Source organism: Macrobrachium nipponense, chromosome 8, assembly GCF_015104395.2.
Source record: "Macrobrachium nipponense isolate FS-2020 chromosome 8, ASM1510439v2, whole genome shotgun sequence".
Taxonomy (NCBI): domain Eukaryota; kingdom Metazoa; phylum Arthropoda; class Malacostraca; order Decapoda; family Palaemonidae; genus Macrobrachium; species Macrobrachium nipponense.
This window is the reverse complement of record NC_087203.1, coordinates 66,909,278-66,932,500: the sequence shown is the minus strand read 5'-3', so window position 1 is coordinate 66,932,500 and position 23,223 is coordinate 66,909,278. Positions and strand designations below refer to the sequence as shown.

Genomic DNA, 23,223 nt, shown 5'->3' with positions numbered 1-23,223 from the left:
ATTTGAATACAATTATATATGAAATTTCGTTTTTGCGCTATCATATAGCCGGCAGAAACAAATTGAATAATGGCTGCCAGGTTGTTCCCCGTAGTGGACAGGGCTGTCACTTACATGTGAACAAGCTAAAAAAGTTGCTGCATAAGCACTACCACCAAGTTAAAAAATATTGCTGCATGAGGTAGATGTGTTAGCTGTGTAATTACTTGGTAAGTTACTTATTTGAAAATCCATTTTTACCTATGTTGAAAGTACAAAACATCTGGTCTTACCTTGGCCAAAATGTAACCATTTCAATGATGGGAGGAAAAATAATGGCAAGAGTTGAGGATGCGACAGCCCCCACAAGAGAGATGAACAACCCAATGTTTGGAATGGCAGCAGCAAGGATGACTGTAAATGAAAATAACATATGGACTTACTTTCATACATATCAACCTATGAAACAGGATTGCATTTACTGGAATTTTTCATATTATACTTGGAGTCTGCTTTAAATAAAATAATTTCATTAAAACTGTAGTTCTTTATGATTATAGTAATTAAATTATCTAAAAAGATGACAACAACGTTTCCTTATTTGATGTTTGAAAAATTTTACATATGCCGTTGGCTGGGGTTTGGTCATTCATTTAAATGTTTGTTTGTGCTGTCCTGCATTCATATTGAATGTTTACTTGGTAAGGCAGTCCTGCCTTCTTTGCATACCATGACTGTTTCATGTGGGCTAATGATAAAATTTCAATATCTGACTGAACGAATTCATTCAGTTGTGAGAAAAACCTTGTCAACTTATGTTTTGTAGGACGTAAAAGTTGGCAGAACAATTCCGTTCTCTTGTATGTAGATGATATGGTAATGTCCATTGACCGTTACCTACGTGATCGAAAGGCATTGCACAGACGTGTTGTTGATGACTCGTATACGGTTGTCACCACCTCACTGTTGGTCTGTTTTACATTATCGTAGGAGAAACTGTAACCACTGCCCAAATTCAGGCAGGCCCGAACGGGACTTGGACAGCTGTGGATGTGACTCGCACGACCATGTACGTGATTTGCACAGTGTATGCAACTCTCAAGGTCATGAACAATATGCACACGGGTGTGGGTGTGATTCGGACGACTGTGGATGTAGTTCGGTGCCATTCTAGATGTCCATTGTATATGATCTATCAATACTCTTCGCGTGACAATGAATGAGGCAGTGATCAGATGGGAATCGGTGCTTCAACATTGCATGGTCACAGGCCATCCCATTCTCTTCTCAACCCTTCATGTGAGTGAGGTTGATGGTCCATTGTTGGACACACCATCTTCAGAAAACTTCCACACCCTCCCGTGCAACGGCTGTGTTGATATATGGCCAAACGTCAGTCTTTTGCCACATCTGATGCTGTGCAAGCTCAAAAAACAAACCTGATCTCTCCAATGAGAGTGAGAACATGAAAGACATTGAGATGCTGAGGAGTGAGGCTGACTGGAAGACAAACTGCACGTACGTGCATGTCTTCACGGACTCGGAGATGCTACAGGAGATGGTCTTGAAAGCTGGAATGGCGACCAGAGGGCCTCCTGGTAGAGCATGAACATGGAGAAGTTCTGACGGGAAAAGCTCTTGCAACCGCCGTATTGATGACCATGCCCAGACAGAGAATCCTTTGACTGGGTACGAGGTTTGACTTTTCCTGGTTGACCACAATGCCCAGTTCCAGACAAAACCAAAGCAGACGATCATTGTCCTGCGGCAGCTTCTCCCTAGAACCTGCCAGGACAAACCAATCGTCAAGATACCACAGCAAATGGATCCCATGAACATGGGCCCAACTTGAGATGAGAGAGAAGACCCTTGTGAACACTTGATGGGCTGTGGTCAACCTGAAGCACAGGACTTTGAACTTGAAGACCTTGTCTCCAAGAGAGAAGCAAAGGAACTTCCTGGGTGATGGATGAATAGGAATCTGGAAGTATGCGTCCCTCAAGTCTATTGAAAGCATGAAGTCACCTTCCCTCACAGCTGCCAACACCGAACGTGGGGTCTCCATCTTGAACCTTGTCTTCCTGATGAAGTGATTCAAGGTGGATAAGTCGATCACAGGTCTCCAACCTCCCGACACCTTGGGCACCAAGAAGATGTGACTGTAAAACTCACTCCCGAGACGGACGCACCACTTCCTCTATCACATCCTTGTCCAGCATCTTCTGCACTTCCTTCCGGAGAGCCAAGAACTTCAGAGAATCTGGAGGATATACCCTCCTAAGCAGCGGCTTGTCTGAGAGAGGGGGGAGAAAAGTCGAATGGCAGTAGATACCCTGCCCGAAGAACATCTACCACTCCCTTCTCCACCCCATAACTGCCACTTAGCCCAATGGCCCACCTGGCACCCCCCCAAACCCATGGCACAGGAAAGGGAGAGGTGCCTAACCTACCGACGACCCCCTTTACCTCTGCCCCTGGGGCCCCTTCTCAGCTTAAAGGAACGGGAGCGAAAGGGAAGTTGGTCATCTGACCTAGGCTGGGAGGAACGGGGAGGCCCTGCCGAAACCGAACTCCTTGACAGCCTACCAGGTGACTACCTTTGTGACTGCTGCTGGGCCAGGGGAGGAGGAGGAGGAGCTGGACGTCTCCGAGGACAAGACTCTGACTCAGACACAGCCTGGATAAAGCCGTGTCTCTTCTAATCAGGAGAAGGTTAGCCAATAAATTAACACTGAAGTGAGCAAGATACAAAAACGCCTTGCTTCTGGACTGCAACAAACTGGCAAGAGAGGAAGTACTCACCAACCCCTCAGGGGACATGTCAGAAGCTATCTTGGCAATGACCGTTGACCAGAAGTCCAGCCAAGAAACCGTCTGCAACATGGAGGCTGCCATAGACTCCAACGCCGAGGCATCCTGTGGAGACAAGGATGGAGCCACTGACCTCACCTGCTCCAAAGTCAATCCTGGCTTCAGACGAACGACATCTCGGTTAAGATGACATGACATCAAATATGCAGAGTTTGTAGCATAGTACTTCCTATGCCTCGTGAGAGGTGGGGGTAGCAACTTGGCCGAGCCCCTAGAGTGATGCGAACCGTCCCGATCTGAAACGGAGGCGTTAACCTTATGCAAGACTGACTGGATATGTCCCGACATAGGAAGCTGAAACGATGACTTGGGATCCTGCGTAGCTCCCAGCAAGGCTTCCAAGCAGGAAGGAGTGAAAAATGACCGAGCCTGAGTCCTACTCTCCAAATTGTTGAATCCATGAATGAGACTGACAACTTCTGTAAAGGAAGACAAAAACTTTGGCGTGTCTCCCTCCTCCTGCTCCGGCAACGGAGACCGACGACGAAAAGGATGTGCAGCCTAAAACACTGACTAACCTGTCTGGGCTGGATCCAAGCGCCAACTCCTGTGACGAACCAACCACAACACTAAGGACATCACTACACACTCTCCCAACAGATGACACTCTTAACATGGCCATGTATGAGCACGTGTGGGGCAGACATACGAACATGTGTTGGTGAGGAATCCCGAACACTCGAGATAGAATGAGAATTACTCGGATTTGAACTCCTGGAAGTACCAGGGGGAGGGGCAGGCAAACATTCCTGCTGCACCAACTCCGCGCTCAAAACCCTCAACCTCTTGACAAGCGCCTTGAGATCCTTACGGCGACAAATAGGCCCAGAAGAAGGAGGAGCGGAAACACCTGCAACATGTGCACGAATGAGGGAGGTTGCAACACACTCGCAATTTGATGCAGAGGACGAAGCAGTCACTGCAGATCGCTTAGGGGAAGATATACAATGGACCCCCTCTTTTCGTGTTCTCCAGCTTCGCGGATTTCTCTCAGATGTTTCCTCGCATTATTCGTGGAAAATTTGCGCATTCGCGGTATTTTTCTGAGAAATCTCCACAAATTCCTGGTTTTTTTATCAATTTCATCATAAAATGCACTTTTTGTGATAAAACTATTAAAAAAAACCAGGTATAAAAATTTTTAGTGGGTTTTTCTTGAGTTTTAACTAACAAAATAGGAGGTTTTATAGGGGTTCCAACTACTATTCACAGGTTCTAACTATTCACAGGGGGGTCTGGTACGCATCCCCCGTGAATACGGGGGGATCAGTGTACTAACACTCTCAGTAACACCAACACTCGCAGGAACACGGACGTGCTGCTCCTCACTCGCAGACGAAGAAAGAGCAAAGTCTTTAGCCTTCCAACGCTTGATATGCCGATGCGGTGGAGATGGAGGGAGAAGGAGAGGAAGATAGCACTGGCTCCTTACACAATCTCTTCTAAGGAGGCGGGGGTGATGCAACACACTTGCTTCCAGTCGTCCCAGCCGACGTGGCAGCATACTTATCTTCTAAAACAGAATCCAATCTCTTAAGAACCACCTGGCATAAAGCCTCAGATGGATCAGCAAGAGAAGGGGCCGACGACATGTAAGGGAGATGCAGCGAACTGGATGGCAGAGATGATGTCATGGCAGCAAACAATGACATAGACAAGCGAGGCAGTGCAGCAGAGACAACTGGGAGTGACGTCAACGTCACGGCTTCCCCGTGATCAGAACGGGAAGCAGACGCCACTGGCAGAGGGATACAAAATGACTGACCCCGTGACGTTACTAGCGGGGCTGACGCCACAGCTTCCCTCTGACTCGAAGAATTGGCAATCGTCACTGGCGGAGCAATACAATATGGCTGACCTCAGCTACCCATATGGAAGACGAGGCCAGGAGGGGGGAGGGCCTGGACAGCATGAGGAGGGGGTTAGTGAGCATCCAAGAAGTGCGTCAGCAAACCTTCAAAAGACGTGGACCCCATAGCCCAAGCGTCCCCAAAAGCGCCACCATTTTGGACGCCTTCGACTCTGCAATAAAAGCCATTGGTGAAGAAGCCCCCTCCCTCTCAGGAATCAAATTATTGTATATACTCGTGTATCATGTGACTTTAGAAGCCCTAATTTTGGAGCCAATTTTAAGGGGGTCGCATCTTCCATGCAATATAAAATTCCAGTGTGTAATAATCACATATTAGTATCGTATGATAAAATACAAACATCATGGATATGCATCTTTTCCATGGATCTTTTACGAAGCTGTGCTTTACTTCACTGCATTGAATAATATATGTATTTTCATACAGTAAGTCCTCGGGTTACGATGGTCTCGACTTACGATGTTTCGTGGTTACGAACGCGCCCCCATAAAAATATAAAAATAATATTTTGCGTCGTTCCGTCTTACGCGGTTTAGCGTCCGTAAGCAAACGTAAACAAACGCGAACTATTGTTCCAGGCGCACGGCGGAAGAATACGCTTTGTGGGGGAGAGGACGGCGTCGCTTCGCTACGCTCAGTCCTCGTCCATACGCCATTTTGGTTGTTTACACTGCCTCTCTCTCCCTCGTGTTGTATCGTTTTTTGTAACTTTTTGCTCTTTGTTATGGCTCCCAAGCGCAAGGCGGACTCTTCTGATGTAGTGCATCGAAGAAAAGAAAGGCCATCACCATGGAAATTAAGTGGACATTATAAAGCGATCCGAGAAGGGAGAAACGCCAACAAACATTGGCCGCTCGCTTGGCCTTAGCCGTTCGACCGTTGCTACCATTATCAAAGATAAAGAGCGCATCGTTGAACATGTGAAAGGATCTGCTCCTATGAAAGCGACAGTGATAACTAAGCAGCGTAGTGGTCTAATAATTGAAATGGAAAGGTTATTGGTGCTTTGGTTGGTTAAGACCAAAATCAACGGCGTATCCCAGTCAGCCTTATGGTGATTCAGGAGAAGGCGAAAAGATTGTTTGAAGCGTTGGAGGTTCTTTTTCTCTTCACTAACCTCCCCCAGTCTCTCCAGCACCGCAGCTTCCTCTCCAGTGTGCAAGCCAATCAAACTAATAAAGGTAAGGAATTGTTCTCTCGTTGTTATTGATAGGTATTTACATTAATCATGTGGTATTTTTTCAATGTTCCGACTTACGCTGAAATTCGTGTTACGATGCATCGTAAGAACGGATCAACGTCGTAACTCGAGGACCCCCTGTATTACTATTTCTTTGTATCATAAAATATAAACATAGCAATATGACAATTTGTCCAAAATTGCATTTTTCCTAACTATACAAACCTGAGGTCCTTTTACAATAGGAAGGTTACTAGCGGCAGCTGGATAGGTCGTAAGCTTTCAAACAAGGGGTTCGGTAGTTAACTGCTTGTCCGACAGTGCGCGTGCCGCGCGACTGGGAGGTGAAGAATCACTTTTGCTTTAGGCCCAAGCAAAAACTGCAGAGTGAGGGGTGGCATGAGGTGGGACTATGTGTAAAAGGACCTCAGGTTTGTATAGTTAGGAAAAATGCAATTTTGGACAAATTGTCATTTGTTCCGACACGGGATACAAACCTTTCGGTCCTTTTACAATAGGAAGACTCACTTCTTGGTGGGAGGAATCTGAGTCTTTTGTGAACAGACTGGTGTTCGCCCAACCTTGGAATGCCTCCCTGGTCATAAGAGCGAGGGAGGGATCCAAGCCTCTGTCCGATTGATCGGGGTGTGCACCGCAGGATCAATGGTCAGACCTCTGGACCAAGTACTAAGAGAGAGCCAAGCGTATCTCTTCGTACCAGCAAGCAAGAACAAGTTCCTGTTTGCAAGAGGGAATATAAAGTTATGGGTTTGTCTCTTGTTGGCATCCACTTCCCCCCCTTGTAGGGGGAAGTGGTGGATATTCTGCTCCTATCCCTAGTGAAAGGGATAGGATGGGGCTCTGTCATATAGCTCACCTGCATCTCGTCCTTATCCAGCATGATGACGACTGTGTCCCTCTGCCCACAGGTAGAGGAGGAGAAAAAGATGGGAAGAGGAGCCAGTCACACTCTCATTCACTCATCCATTCTTACAGTCACACCAGGACTCGATGCTGTTCAGCCTGCTAGGGTCTGGGTTAGCTACACAACGTGTTGAGCAGCCACCACGGGTCCCAAGGAAAAAGTATCCAAGGACCTGTGGGCAATATTTTGAGGGTAGAAGGAGGTGAAGGTAGTCTGGTTGGCCCAGACCCCTGCCTTCAGGACCTGCGCCACGGAGTTCTTGCGGAACGCAAGGGAGGGACCAATGCTCCTGACTTCGTGGGCTCTCGGACGGAACGTACGGATGTCGTCACTACCATCAGCCTCGTACGCTCTCCTGATCACCTCAAGCAGCCAGAAAGAAAGTGTGTTCTTGGATACTTCTTTCTTGGTTACCCCGGTGCTAACGAAGAGGCGTTGGCACTCAAGCCTGAGGTGTTGAGTTCTCTTCAGATAGCGCCGTAGCGCCCTCACAGGACAAAGCAGCATCTCATCCGCATCATTATTGGTGAAGTCCATTAGGAAGGGGATTGTGAAAGACTCGAACCTGTCGTCAGGGATCGACGGTTTCTGAGTCTTCGCAACGAAGTTCGGGATGAAATCGAGCGTCACAGATCCCAATCCCCTGGAATGTTTCACATCGAAGGAAAGACCATGAAGTTCCCCTACTCTCTTTGCCGATGCCAGGGCCAGCAAGAAGAGGGTCTTGAGGGTCAGATCCCTGTCTGACGACTCTCGGAGTGGCTCGAAGGGTCTTCGAGTCAAACTCTTAAGGACGAGAGTCACGTCCCACTCAGGGGGCCTGAGTTCCCTGGGTGGGCAAGACCTTTCGAAGCTCCTCATGAGCAAGGACATCTCAAACGAGTTCGAAATGTCCAATCCCCTCAGTTTCAGGACTAGTGCCAGGGCGGCTCTATATCCTTTCACTGTGGGGACTGAGAGGAGCTTCTCTCGGCGAAGAAACACGAGGAAATCTGCTACCTGCTGAAGAGTGGCTCTGAGAGGAGATAGACCCTGTCTACGACACCAACCACAGAAGACGGCCCACTTCCCCTGGTACACAGCTGCAGAGGACTGTCGGACGTTTCCAGCCATCTCTGTTGCTGCGCTACGAGAAAAGCCTCTCGTTCGCATGAGATGGTGGATAACAGCCAGCCGTGAAGTTGTAGAGACTGGACTGCTCGGTGGTACCGTTCTACGTGTGGCTGGGCGAGAAGGTTGTGCCAATGGGGAATCTCTCTCGGTGCTTCTGCGAGAAGAGCCAGCAAGTCCGGATACCAAATGGCCTGAGGGGAGCCACCAGGATCATCCTGAGATTCGGGGTGGTCAGCACTCGACTGATCACCTTGCGAATCAGGCGGAACGGGGGAAAGGCGTAAACGAAGAGGTTGTCCCACGGGTGTTGAAGAGCGTCCTCTGCAGCTGCCCATGGGTCCGGCACAGCTGAAAAGAAAACTTGAAGTTTCCTGTTGTGCCGGGTGGCGAACAGATCCACAACTGGACGCCCCCACAGGTCGAAGAGCCTTTCCGCCACGTCCTGGTGTAGGGACCATTCGGTTCCTATCACCTGATCCCGACGGCTGAGCTTGTCTGCTACTACATTCCTCTTCCCTGGAATGTAGCGGGCTGACAGCTCTATTGAGTGAGCCACGGCCCACTCGTGCACCTGCCGTGTAAACTGATACAACGGGAGAGACACAAGGCCCCCCTGTTTGTTGACGTAAGCCACTACCGTGGTGTTGTCGCACATCAACACCACTGAGTGTCCCACCAAGCGGTCCTGGAACTCTTGGAGAGCGAGAAACGCTGCCTTGAGCTCTAGGACATTGATGTGAAGGTGCTTGTCGCGATCGTCCAACACTCCTGAAGTCAGCAACTCCTCCAGGTGTGCGCCCCATCCCTCGTTTGATGCATCTGAGAACAGCAGCATCTCCGGGGGGAGTGCGTAGAGGCACTCCTCTTAAGAGGTTCCTGTCGTCGAGCCACCAGGCTAGGTCCTGCCTTACCTCCAGCATGAGGGACACGGGGAAGTATGGTGGGTCCGTCGCCTGTGACCAACTCCCCTTTAGTCTCCACTGAAGAGACCATAGGTGAAGGTGAAGACGCCCGCGAGGGACTAACTTCTCGAGTGACGACAGGTGGCCGATCATGACTTGCCATTACTGAGCTGCCTGTTCCTGCCAAGACAGGAACTGGTCGACTGCCTCCCTGAATCTGCTGATCCGCGAGTCGGCGGGGAAGACTCGCCCTGCTACCGTGTCGATCAGCATACCCAGGTACTTCATCCTTTGCTAGGGTTCAAGATCGGACTTCTCGAAGTTCACCATGATCCCCAGATCGCGGCAGAACTCCAGTAGTCGATCCCTGTCCTGCAGCAACTGCGAGCAGGAGCTTGCCAGGACTAGCAAATCGTCGAGATACCTCAGAAGACGTATCCCGTGCGAATGGGCCCAAGCAGACACCAGAGTGAACACTCGCGTGAACACCTGTGGGGCGGTTGAGAGACCGAAGCAAAGTGCCCTTAATTGGTACACCGTCCCGTCGAGGATGAAGCGGAGGTGCTTTCTGGAAGATTGATGGACGGGTATTTGAAAATACGTGTCCTTCAGATCCACTGAAAGCATGAAATCGTTCTCCCTGATGGAGTCGAGCACGGAACGTGCCGTCTACATCGTGAACCGAGTCTGGTGAACAAATCGGTTCAGGGGAGAGAGATCTATAACCGGGCGCCAGCCCCGTAGACTTTTCCACCAGGAAAAGACGACTGTAGAAGCCCGGTGACTGATCCGTGACGATCTCTACAGCTCGTTTGCTCCGGATGGTCTTGATCTCCTGTCGTAGTGCCACGTCCTTCGATGATCCTGGAACGTAAGTCTGCAGATGGACCGGGTTGGAGGTGAGGGGTGGCCGAGATTCGAAGGCTAGATATCCCTCCCGAAGGACATCTACTTTCCAGGTTTCGGCGCCGTAGCGCTGCCAAGTTGCCCAATGGCTCACCAGGCAACCCCCCCACTTCTGGCAGCAGGTGAGGAGGAACGCCGTCCCTAGCATTTCCCCCCTTTCCTCGACTTCTTCCCTGCCCCCCCTCGTGAGAAGGACGGCTGGGAGGAGGGCTGGTTACGGCCCCCCTTGGCAGAAGTCGAGGAAGACAGAGTCTTTCCTCGGGGCTTCGATGAGACAATCGTCTTAGCAGCCGAGGAAGCCCTAGCTGAGCTCTTGGGCTTGGCCGCAGTTCGAGGCTGCCCAGAAGCCTTCGAAACTGCCTGGTGAACAAGACGGTCACTGTCGTCAGTGCGCCGTCTGTCCACTGCAGCGTCCACCATCTCTCCAGGGAAGAGAGAGGAGGAACTCCGTACTGGTCCGTTGCGTAGGCCCAACGCCGCCTCACGCCCAGCCGCCCTGGATACTTGCCAGGTTGGCCCACAGGTTTGCCGTCTGGTGGGCGAGGAAGGAGATGGCTCTTCCTCCAGACAGACAAAGTCTCCTAAAAGCCGAGTCTTCTTCGGGGGAGATTCTCCCGGAGTTGGCTGCGACCTTAGACACTGTGAGGGACCACAGGTCTAACCAGGAGATGGCCTGGAAAGCTGCCATAGCGGTAGATTCCAGGCCTAGTGCCTCTTGCTGCGAGAACCAGAGGCTCTCAGACAGGAGCTGCTGCAGAGACACACCCGGAGTTAGCCTGGCTAACTCTGGGTTCACCTGTTTGGGCGGCACTGGATCCTCTGAAGGCACGTAAAAACGCCGCTGTCGCAGCAGAGGTGGTGGAAGCAACTTGTTCGATCTGCCTGACCTGAGAGAGCCTTCCTGTCCGGAGACGAGAGACTCTACCTGGTTCAGAACAAAATTGGCAAGCTCAGACCGTGGCAACCCCACCGTCGGTTTGGGTTCCCTCTTCGGGCCCCAAAACGACTCGAGCCAGGACGTGGGCTCGGATGGTGGGAGCGGCGATCCTTCCCCAAGGTCGTTGTGCTGACGAATCAGCACAATAACCTTGGCAAAGTTCCTCTGGATCTCGGGAGTCACAGCATCTTGTGGAGTAGGACCGTCAAGTCCCTCGAACAAGAGCACATCCCGAGACCCTCCCCCTTCAGGAGGGGAACGGCGACAGACCCCTCTCGGTCTCCTCCTGTCACTTGCGCGTACGACCTGGTCGATCCAAGGACCGTGCCTGGCACGTACGGCGTCGTGACGGGATCGTGCGGGGCACGCCCCTCACGATCACTCTGCAATGCCTCGCTCTTCCCGGTGTAACCCGAGGAAGTTGAAGGCACGGGAGAGGCAGACCTGATGCTCCCCTCTCGCTTACTGGCAGAACCAGCAGGCTTGGAGGGCTGCAGGCGATCCCTAACCCGTGGTGGTGATCGAACTGCAGGCCTAGTCATGTCAACCCGGGTAGCCAGCTGGTCGCTACGAGAGCGAGAGCTGGCCTGGTGAGAGTCGCCTGAGCGGCTCTCACCAGCCTTCCGCTCCGTGCCAAGAACCAGGCGCCGAGCGAGCTCTGGCGTCTGGTTCTTGGCTGCACGGTCACCAGTAGGCGACTGTACACTCGGTACCTCTCGCGAACGAGAGGCCGAGACAGAACCTGGTGCAGCGGCAGAGCCCCTGACACCAGGAGAGGAAGTACCGGTGTTAGCCGGTACCCCTCTGGTCCCCGTAGTCTTCTTCCTTGCGGAAGAAGAGACGGGCCCCGCTCCCGAAGGAGCAGGAGGACCAGCGGAAGAACCCCCCGTCCCACCGGAGTGAGACAGGCCCTGAGAAGCTCCCGAAGGAGACTTCTTAGGAGGGGAGGAGGCAGCCTTCTTCTTCCTCGGCTGTGAAGCCTTGGAAGTCGAAGGGGGAGAGGCGGCAGACAATGACGACACCTTCCTCCTCTTCCTCTTCTTTTTTGTCAGCTTCCTCAGGACAGACGTTAAGTTTGCCATCCAGGGCAGAGCCGGGGCTGCTGTTGCCGAAGCAACAGGGCCCGGACGCACCAATGTCCAATGTCTGGTGCAGCAACGCCACGAGCAGGGACGACATCGACAGGTGCGGACATCTCAGGAACAGCAGGAACATCAGGAACGGCAGGAACTACAGGAACGGTCAGCACAGTCTGGGTAGGTATGGCAGGTACGGCAGTCGGCGCAGGCATCACAGGAGGCGGAGCCACAGCCAGCGACATCCTGGGTACTGGCGGCAGGTCCAGGGGCGAGCTTTTGGGACAGCAAAAGGCTGGACGCAGCAGCACGGCGAACCTGGGCGGTGGCGGCACGCCCCCCCTCGGTACGGCAATTGGACCCTGTACAGCGGCTGTTGGCGAGACAGACACCACATGCGGAGAGTACACCAGGTGAGGGGGGGCGGCGTACCCTGGAGTTGACAAGGTGGTTGTCGTAGTGGTCACCGTTGCATGGGTGACCACAGCAGACCCAGCCAAATGATACAGCAGCCCCTGGACACTAGGCACACCCTGCAAGCCCAAAGACACCCACACCTGACCAAGGCAAATAATGAAATTGAAAATGGAGCTGCTGCAGGGCCTGATGGAGTTCCTGCTATTTTGTTAAAGAAAGTAGTTCATTCTATCGCAAAGCCACTTGCAATATTATTAAGACAAAGTGTAGATACAGGCAAGATTTATGATGAGCACAAATTAGCATATATCACCCCTACTTTCAAAAGTGGATCAAGACTAGAGGCAAGTAATTATAGGCCTGTGAGTCTAACATCACATATTATGAAAGTGTATGAAAGGGTAATGAAGAAAAATATTATGAAACATTTAATAAAAAATAATTTGTTTAATATAGGACAACACGGTTTCGTACCCGGAAAAAGTACACAAACCCAACTGTTAGTCCACCGTGAGAACATATTCAAAAATATGAAAAGTGGAAATGAAACAGATGTGGTTTATCTAGACTTTGCAAAAGCTTTTGACAAAGTAGACCATAATATATTAGCGAAGAAAATTAGAAAATACAATATCGTAGATAAAGTAGGAAGATGGTTAAAAGAATTTTTACACAACAGAAAACATAGTTATTGCAAACAACGAGAAATCGGATGAAGCCAAGGTAATATCCGGTATGCCACAAGGTACGGTGTTAGCTGCAATACTGTTTGTTATTATGATTGAAGACATAGACAGTAATGTTAAGGATTCGGTAGTGAGTAGTTTTGCTGATGACACAAGAATAAGTAGAGAAATTACTTGTGATGAAGATAGGAATGCTCTACAAAGAGACCTTAACAAAGTATATGATTGGGCAGAGGTAAATAGGATGGTATTTAACTCTGATAAATTTGAATCAATAAATTATGGAGACAGAGAAGGAAAGCTATATGCATATAGGGGACCTAATAATGAGACAATCACAAATAAGGAAGCAGTTAAAGACCTTGGTGTGATGATGAATGGGAACATGTTATGCAATGATCAAATAGCAATTCTTTTGGCAAAATGTAAAGCAAAAATGGGAATGTTGTTACGGCACTTCAAAACAAGAAAAGCTGAACACATGATTATGCTTTATAAAACATATGTTCGTAGTCCACTTGAATATTGCAATATGATATGGTACCCACACTATCAAAAGGATATTGCACAAATAGAGAGTGTACAAAGGTCCTTTACAGCTAGAATAGAAGAAGTTAAGGACCTTGACTACTGGGAAAGACTACAATCCTTAAAATTATATAGTCTAGAAAGGAGAAGAGAACGTTACATGATAATTCAGGCATGGAAACAGATAGAAGGAATAACAGAAAATATCATGGAACTAAAAATATCAGAAAGAGCAAGCGGAGGTAGATTAATAGTGCCCAAAACTATACCAGGACAAATAAGGAAAGCACACAGGACATTAATCCACTACGCACCAGCATCGATAATGCAGTCTCTATTCAATGCGTTGCCAGCTCATCTGAGGAATATATCAGGAGTGAGCGTAGATGTGTTTAAGAATAAGCTCGACAAATATCTAAACTGCATCCCAGACCATCCAAGATTGGAAGATGCAAAATATACCGGAAGATGTACTAGCAACTCTCTGGTAGACATTAGAGGTGCCTCACACTGAGGGACCTGGGGCAACCCGAATGAACTGTAAGGTCTGTAAGGTAAGGTCATCCCTTGCGGCAGAAGCACCTGCGGAAGCAACAGTCGGGTGATTAGGGGGGGTTTCTTGCTGCAAGGGGGGGGGGGGGGGGGAAACAAGCCCCACCCCGAACGGACAGAAGACCCCGAGTACAATTGAACGTCGGGGTACCGAGCGCCCTCCTCCACACTCGACAGATCAGGTGAGGAGAAGGACCTGGATACCACCCCCCCCCCCAAAGGGGAAGGTGCCATACGTGGGAGCTGAGCAGGGGGCAGGAGAGACGACAAAGTATCCGTCACCAAAGGAGTCGCGGGAGAGCTTTTCGATGACTCCTTTGCAGGCCTTCGCTTCTTCCTACCCTCATACAAGCCCCACTGCACCTCCGACTAATTCTCACAAATTACACACAGCTCAGTGCGAGAACACTCACGCCCCTGACACCGAGCACATAATGCATATGGATCAATTTCAGGGAAACTGCGGAATTTCCCACATTTACGCCCTTCAGTCCCGGGCACAGTCGCCGGATAATCGGAGGGCGCAGAGAATCCATGACCCTTTATTCACTTTCACAAATAATGAAAACAAAAATAATTGTACTTACAATTTCAGTTTCACAATGCAAACAGGAAAAGAAAACACAACCATAAGAAAGCACAAACAACGATGAAGCGGGCAGAGAGCGTTGATAAACATGTCCACACGCCAGGCCGAAAGCAAAAGTGATTCTTCACCTCCCAGTCGCGCAGCGCGCGCACTGTCGGACAAGCAGTTAACTACTGAATCCCTTGTTCGAAAGCTTACGACCTATCCAGCTGCCGCTAGTAACCTTCCTATTGTAAAAGGACCAAAAGGTTTGTATCCCGTGTCGGAACAACAATGTTTTGGTTTGGAAATCAGCTGAGGGAGACTGTGAAGTAAGTTTGTTTTGCTGTATTGAACTCATATCAGAGCAATTTTCTTGTTTCTAGTTAGCACAAATGAATCTCAAGATACTCTTAAATATATGGGACAAGGTTATTTTACCTTATACGATGTGTTTTCAAGTCGAAATATCTCTTAAAAATGTATCGTTTGTGAACTAAATGTAGTTATTTTTTTCATCAGTAGAAGGTGCTGGGGGCATGTTTATTGTGTAAACAAAAATCAATAGATTCGTTTGATATTTTCACTTTATTTCATCAAAATACTACGAGCTTTATGTTTATATCTTTTATTGGAGTGAAAACAGTAAAATATGTTCTTTCATGGCCAATCAAATTTAGCAGTAGTATATGCCCTTGCTGATCTTTTATCCATAGCGAGTAAGGATACAGTCATTTGTAACATAACTACGGTAATTTTTAAATATCGTACGATGTTTGAAACGCAAGCAAAAAGGCTGTTGTTATCAGATTGGTTGTTCATAGCAAATCAGCTGTTTCTGGCTGTATGCATTTTCAAAACAAATACATCATTACCAACTATACTTCTGGCATTTGCTTTTACTCTTTTAAACTTCACTGGAATATGGGATAGATTAAGAGATGGAGGAAAAGGGGTTAGCTTAACTAAAGAGGAGGAAAAGAGGTTAGCCTATTCTTATTTGAGCTCATAAATTTAACTCGCACGATATGTTAGATATGTGATAAAATAATTTTTTAAGGGACAAAATTTGGGGGTCGCATGATATGCGCGATCACTTGTTAGGCGAGTATATACGGTAACTCCCAAGGAAGAAGAGGCGATTTTACATACATCAGCCTGAGGGCCTCCTGATACTTCCAATCCATGGAAGAGAAGGAAGGGGACAAAGGCACAACACTAGCATGGGGTGTGACAGCAGCAGGAGACAAAGCATCGGAAAGAGGAGAAGAAAACCCCTCCCACGAAGGAAGAGTAGAAACCCTACGATGCTCCCTCTTACTATAAAATAACTTCCACTGCTCTCTAGGCCATGCACGGCATTCCATGCAGTGATTTGTTATTGTACAAACATTAGAACGGCACCTACTACAAGTGACGTGTGGGTCCGTCACAGCCAAAGCCAAAAATCAAGAACACGGAAAACCTGGAGTTCTGGGGCAAACATGTTGATGAGGCCGAGAAGGAGCAGAAGCAGCCATAATAACAGCACACACACTCAAACACAAGCGATAACGGGCAATGAACTGGGTAAAGGCCGAGAGAGGTCAACCACAACTCTCGTCCAGGTGGTTTTAAGAAAGACTGACGCTGTGGTGTGGGTGCGTGGTCCTTAACCACTCTTCACCCGATATACACACGCATTGCCAGATCTCACAAGATTCCTTGCTTTCATCTGCGATTTAACCAGATCCAGCTAGGCACTAGAAATTATCCTATTGTTAAGACCGAAGGTTTGTTTGCGAAATGAACAACTACAGTTTTAAACTTTAGAAGGAATTAAACAGAACATGCAAATATACTGTACCCCTTTGTGTTATTGTTGCTACTGTTATGGTGGCTGTTTGTTGTACTCATCATTATCATCTTTATTACTGTTCAACCAGACCACTGAGTCACAATAACAAGACCCACACAAGTAGCATGAAGGATTTGTTTTTAAATGAATAAAAAAAATTGAGCATTTAGAGGAGTGTGGGAAGATATCAAAAGCAGTATATGAAAGGTAAATAGTTAAAGCCCATTGAAGCTGGGGCTAAAGAGATGCATCAAAGAACCTTTAGTACTGCCCACACTAAGCCAAGCAAGGTACACTGCAAACACTAACCTCCACAGGCAATAACTCATTCATGACTGCATAAAGGCACATACTGTATTACTAAATATTTGAAAAAATGATCAGCAAAGCAGATAAACAACAACCAAAGGTAAAAAAAAAAATTACTTACATGTAATTAAGACTAGGACGGCTCTAAAGGCATACTCTCCTATTCTTTTCGCCTTTGATGAATGAAACCTTGATCGTAAATGTGGCCACATGATTTCAGCTGGGACATAAAGCATCAGAGAGTATGTCAAGAATATGGCAACTGCCATCAGTATTTTTACCAACTGAGCAAGGCTGAAAACACAGATTTCCCAATTAATTCAGTAAAATAGTAAGATTCAAAACAAATTAGAAAGCCAATGATAATTAAATACAGTACAATAAGATTTTTAGCTGATACACAAAGTATCATTTTTACAATCTATAAGTACACTGTCCTATCTAATTTTAAATTGATAGCAATCAACATGTAAAGGCAACAAAACAAGTCTAATATAATGTTTAACACGAAAGCAGAAAAATACTGTTTAATTTCCTAACTTGGGAAGCTGGTATAATATACTACTACTGTAATGGTATTAAAAGTCACACAGTTCAAATGGAACTGGCAACCCAATGCTCCCATTTTCCCCAAAAATACATATCAAAAAATAAAAAATAAAAAATATTAAGCCCATAAACAACAATTCCTTCCATATAATCATGGTTGATTCTCTTGCTGCCTTTTCAATCTGGCCTCACACACTACAATGACAACTGATGCCCTAGATCTGATCCAAGATAATTCTCCTCCTATAGTGCCCCTTCACCTTTAGTCCTTGTGCATGACAGGCCTCAAAATTCCTCCAAAAACAATAACAGCAATTTTAGCGTTACACTCAATTTCATTTCCCCTAATAGCAACACAAGTGGAAATCCAACATTTATGCCAGCTTCATATTATTTTGTTGTTTAAAGTTAACTTACGACACAAAAGAAATTTTAGAACAGTTTTGAAGGGCATACATATATATAGTAGTTTTAGTTACTAAAAACTGCAAAATTTCTCTGATTGAAAAATGCTCGCAATCTATTGTAGGTTGTGTTTTAAACATAGTACTGAAAGGTGAGTGTCTGAAGAGGAGCTAGTTTAGTTGTGGAGGAATTCTAATCCTCATATTTGATTCATTAGGCTAATCAGTTCTAACCAAGAAGGAACAAAATGGTTACCCAGGGTTTTATAAAGATTTGAAAGGGAAGTCAAATGCTAAACCATATATTTTACTATCATGGTCTATTGATGATAGTACGTGCTGTTTTAAATAACAAGTGATGCTGGTTGTTCTAAATAGCAATACTGGTGACACTGATTTACAAGCATCCAAGGTTATAGAAGATAATTTTCTATTAGTTGGTGAGAATCTTTGTATTTACCTTTTATATACACAATACATATGTACCATGTGAACTTTTCAGTTCAGTCATGCATCCAATATAAGGCCTCACAACTCTGTCTGACAAATGGGTATTTTATTTTTAGGTTTCACACCTTTAGAGAAAATTGTCCTCTTAATGGAGAAATGGAACCCTACTGATGAATCCCTAATTCTCAACTTTTGTTATAGCCCAGTTGAGAATGTGTTGTGGATGTTATAATTTGGTCACCAACCAGGGTAATAAAACGATAAGCATAAAAGTTAATAATACATAATGCAAAAATGTTATTTTCTTTTATTGCTTTGATATGAATACTATTTAGAGAATATCACTTTGGTATGAATACTATTTGAAGAAAATATAATATTTTAAATAAAACAACACTATTCATCTAATAGCATAGAAGGTAAGCAGTTCATGGACAAAATATATCTAAAATTCAAAAAGTGCCTCATTTCTGGGCTCAACCTGTGTCGGCCGGTGAAATGCTCCTGTAGCACGCATTTCTAGGTATAAATAGATGCTAAATATACCAGAGAAAAAAGCTAAATGGAATGCTGAAGTTACTACCCTCAGCTCGATCACCCATAGGGCGTCGGTATAAGCACAGGGGCGAGTGGAAGCCACTACCACAGGTTTCCTGCCAATTAGAAGATTCCCTTCAAAGCCCCTCTCTAGGCAGGTGCCATTACAAGGACTACAACATCTACCTTCCTCTAGCTACTACTACAACTCACGCCCGGTGGCTTCATTCCTGTATTAGCGCGCTTCCAGTGACCACACCTGTCTTTCTCGCTGCCCTCTTTCTGTGTTTTTTGACGAAGCCATGTCTGCTCCAGAGCCCCAAGCTTCTTCATCCAAGTTGAGTATTCCATTTTCGTTTTTGTATCTCGTGAGGGCACGATGCATCCCTTTTAGCCCTTATTTGACCCCTTAGTTCTCGCGAACCAAGGTGACGCTCTTTTACATCCGTAATCTTGGGTGCATCATTCGACGCGTGCGTTCTTTCCCATTGTTTGTTTATGATAATATTTACCTCACTGTTTGCTTTTAACTGTTTATACCACTTTTTTCGTATACCCCATCATTATTCTAGCTCCTGTCGTTTCTGGAGCTTTGGTTTTACGAATTTTATCCTTACGTCGTAGGCCCTAACTCGTTCCTGACGTACTCTGAGGTCTCTTGTTATATGTTTATTTTTCGTTATTCTAGCCTTTGGCTTTTGTCCTCAGTCCCTCAGGAGCGTGTTCAATCCCCTTCGTACATATTATTTATTTATTTTCTTGTTATACGCGAGTAGTGTATTTTGGCTTCTAGCTAGCCTATAGTACGCCAGTTTTGTGGAGAGGGCGATTCCTCTCTCTCTCTTGCGATTTTTATGCATGCATTCCTTTATTGTATTTTCGATGTTAGCCAGTAATGCACTCGATTATATGTACATTTATAATAAATATTCATATTCCTTGTGAGGTTGGACGTTCTTGCGTTTCCTTCCCTGGCCTACCCGACCAGACCTAGGCTAGGTTTTGGAAGGTAGGTCAGGTAGCCCTGCCCCTTCACCCTTTCGGCCCCACCCTTACCCCCCTGCCTAGGCTATTGTGCTTGCTGGGAGAGCGGTCCAGGACAGAGAGTCCCTCTCGTGTCATGTTTGTTGGGCCTAGACCTATCGTACCTGACCAGATCGGAATTTTTCGATTTTGGAGGGTTTTATTAGGTTCTATCCGTCCATTTCATGACTTTCTTTGGAGGCCGGGCTAGCCTACCTGACCGGATCCGTACCGATCTCGGAGGGTTAGGCCCTTGCTGGGTGTATTCCTTCCCCCTTGTTGTTCCTCTTTTGCAATTCTTCCAGTAATTCCTCATCATTTATTTTATGTTTGTCTTGTTGTGTGTAGCCTGGGCCTTTGCCCCCTTTAGGGTGTCAGTTGGCCTACCGTCTTCTGCTCCCTTTAATGGTAGGCTTGTTACAGCTCCCGATAGGTGGTGGCTCACTGATCAGTTGCTGTGGCCAGGCGATCACGACTTGTCCACTCTCCTCCAGACCCCACCCCCTTGCACTGGTCTTGTCCGGCGCTGCCTAGCTAGCTCGCGGTTCATGTAATCCTACCGATGAACGGCCGCTAGAGCATATAGCTTTCCAGGGGGGATTAGTTGGAGGAGATTGGTTGTTAGTATTTTGTGTAATGTCTTTAATATGTCTCCAGGCCTGTAGGTCCTCTGGTTAGGTGGGGTCTACCATCACACCAGCCAGCAGGCTATACACCGGATTGTACGTTCCACTGTTCCGCCGCTCAGTTGTCTATTCTCCCTGTTGTCTCCGCCTCCCCACTCATGTGGGGGCGGAATTGGGCTTAGAGCTGCGTTTCTAGTTACCTTAGAATCGCTTCTCTTCCCCGGTGCGATCAGATTCAGGCCTAGGTTTTACCTTTTCCCTTGTTCTGCTCGCATCAGCCAGTCTCCGCCGGCATTTACTGTTATGATAATGGGATTATGGACTCCGGAGTAGGTGAAGCCTTTAAGAGATCATGCTAGATTATATTTTATTAGCCTCCGTAGGTATGTCTCCGGATCCGTATTGGTTCCGACATACTGTGGTCTACCATCACACACGCCAGGAAAAATATACCGGAGTTTATTGTACCGTTGTTTCTGTCGCTTAGTTTTCTGTCTTCTTTGCTATCGCTGTTCACTATTTCGGTGGGGACGGAACGGGGCTCAGATAATGCGCCTGCATTTGATTACGTTGCATTAATCTGCTGCGATGCGATTAGACTCAGGCTTAGGTCTTACCTTATTCCCCTGTTCTGCTTGTATCAGGCCCTCTCCGCTGGTTATAGCTTTACCAATCCCGAGGACGGATTCCGGAGCAGGCGGAGACACCCAGAGCTTTCTCTATTATCCAGTAAGTTGAAATTGATAACCGATATTGACTTTAACGGATTAAATATCTGGTTAAAGTGCATCCATCTGGCCAGAATTAACTCTGGCGCCTCTACTTAATGATACTCATTTGACTTTTCAACTTACAGATGGTCCGTTGCCAGGTGTCGGGATGTCCGGCTGCCCTGTATAAGCCGTACGGGCACGAGGTCTGCTGATCTCATGCCAACTGCGCCATCCTGGTAGAAAATTATATGGTCTGGCACCCGGACACCTGCACAGTTTGCTACGAACTGGTCAGGATCGTCTCAGACGAGTCGGGAAGTAAAATTCTCACCTCGTCGTTTCCGTGAAATTTCTGCTATACGTTGAATTTGGGAAATTTCTTTGACACTGGGGATCCTAATTTGATTATTTTTACAGGTTAGTTTGTCGCTCAAGACCGCGTCCATGGCGTCCCTGAAGTCCTGGGTGGGAAGATTCAGCAGGAATGCCAAGGCTGGCCAGCCCTACGTGTTGTCCGAAGATCTGTGTTCCCTCCTATACCCGGGCGCTCCGGTCTCGGCGGCTGTACCTGCATCTGTGGCGGATCCCATTATTGAGGGCATCCGTCAGGAGACCCAACCCCTCCCGGAGGACCAAGAGGGCTTGTGTGACATCGTCACAGAGGAAGTTGCGGCCATCAGCCTTCACCACGAACCGATGGCCACAGAGGATCAGGAGGTAGGTAGGGAGGTAAGTGAGGCAGGTAGTATCCCTTTTAGTCCCACTCCTTCTTCTCCCCCTTCTTTCCAGGGCTTTCCTACAAAGTCCGGCCCCACTTGGGATAGATCGGCCTCGGTCATCCCCAAGGTCAAGGCTTGGAAGACGAGATCCCTGCCAAAGGTATCCAAGCCTTCTCCAGCAGGCTCTGCAAGGTCGTCTTCGGCTCCCAAGCCGTTGACTTCCTCTTCCAAAGCTTCTCCTCCACCCAAGGGGTGGAGAACCAAGTCCTCTAAAGCCAGGCCGGCGGAATCCGGCTTCAACCAGGAGGCCTTTGCAAATCTCATGATGAAGATGAGCGAGGTAGTGGACTCCAAACTTGAGTCGGTGTCCACTCAACTCGCCTCAGGCCTAGAGACCTCGGGTCAATTGATCTTGTCTCTGACCCAGAGGCTCCAAGCCCAGGAGGAATTATTGTCCGGATTCCTCCAGTCAGGGACAACACCACAGTCCATGACGGTAATGGACGCATCCAAGCTGCCGCCATTTGAGAGCAGCAACCCGTGGCGATTAGCTCTGCATGCCCCGTTCTTGGACGGAAAGCTGACGATCGAAGGTTGCGGAACCCAACCGGTAGAAGACTTTGAGTTCTTCCCGGCGGGCCTTCAATTTCCCTTTCCGGGCTACCCTAGACTAGCTGAAGATGCGCTAGTCAGGGTAGACAAAGTCCCGAAGGAGACAGTCATCTACCCTAGGGACCAGGCCCAGTCTGCATGGGTCCGCACCCTTACAGATTGGGAGTGCGTCAATACAAAGTTGACACCCCATAAAGGATGCTTTACGATGTTTGTGGCCCCACAAGGAGTTCCGACTCCTTGTACGTCGAAGGTGGCGGAATTGACTCTGCAAGTTGTGGTAGAGGACAAACCTATACCTCAGCTAAAAGAGACGGAGGCTACCTCCTTGCTCTTCCCCGGCGATATGGAGTTTTGGGCTGACGCTCCGGGAACGTTCACGGTGGGCAGACTCGACCCAGTGTGTGCCTCCGCCCAGTTCAGTGAACGTTTGCCTAGAATTCCGGACCCTATGGTCAAAGTGTAATTCGAGGCAAGATGCAGGCTAAGTTGGTCGATTAACTCAGTCACCACGGGGGAGTTGAGTGCTACGACGTTTGCAGATGAGCCTCTATTTCGGGTCCACACAAAGTCACTATTACAGGCCTTCCAATCAGACCTGTATGACTTCATAGTGGCTAGGCGTGTCTGCAGGAAGCATGTCTTCGCGAATGCTTCCATAAGACACAAACCAAACAGGTTCATAAAGACTTCGATCTGGGGTGCCAACCTCTTCCCTGAGGACGCGGTTAACAACATCCTCAGCGAGGCAGCTAGAGCTAACCAGAACCTTCGTGTCCGTTGGGGACTTCCCTTAAAAAGGAAGTTTGAGGCCCCCAAACCACAATCCAAACCTAGGAAGAGGCCGAGGAAATACCAGCCTTTCCAGTCCTCTCCTCCTTAGACAGTTGTCCAAGCAGTTCCTGTCTCCCAGATCGGCAAGCCTTCGACATC

At 47.8% G+C, this 23,223-nt stretch overlaps 1 protein-coding gene across 2 annotated transcripts in view; it reads right to left on the bottom strand.

Moving 5' to 3' along the window:
- The window catches only part of LOC135222816 (proton-coupled amino acid transporter-like protein CG1139), a 177,762-nt gene that overhangs the window by 13,794 nt on the left and 140,745 nt on the right, over positions 1 to 23,223 (bottom strand). For both annotated transcript variants that reach the window (XM_064261122.1, XM_064261123.1), the window contains 2 exons: positions 16,779 to 16,951; positions 273 to 393 (listed from right to left, as the gene is read on the bottom strand). In XM_064261122.1, coding sequence (XP_064117192.1) covers positions 273 to 393; positions 16,779 to 16,951 — 294 coding nt within the window. The remainder of the gene's footprint in view (positions 1 to 272; positions 394 to 16,778; positions 16,952 to 23,223) is intronic.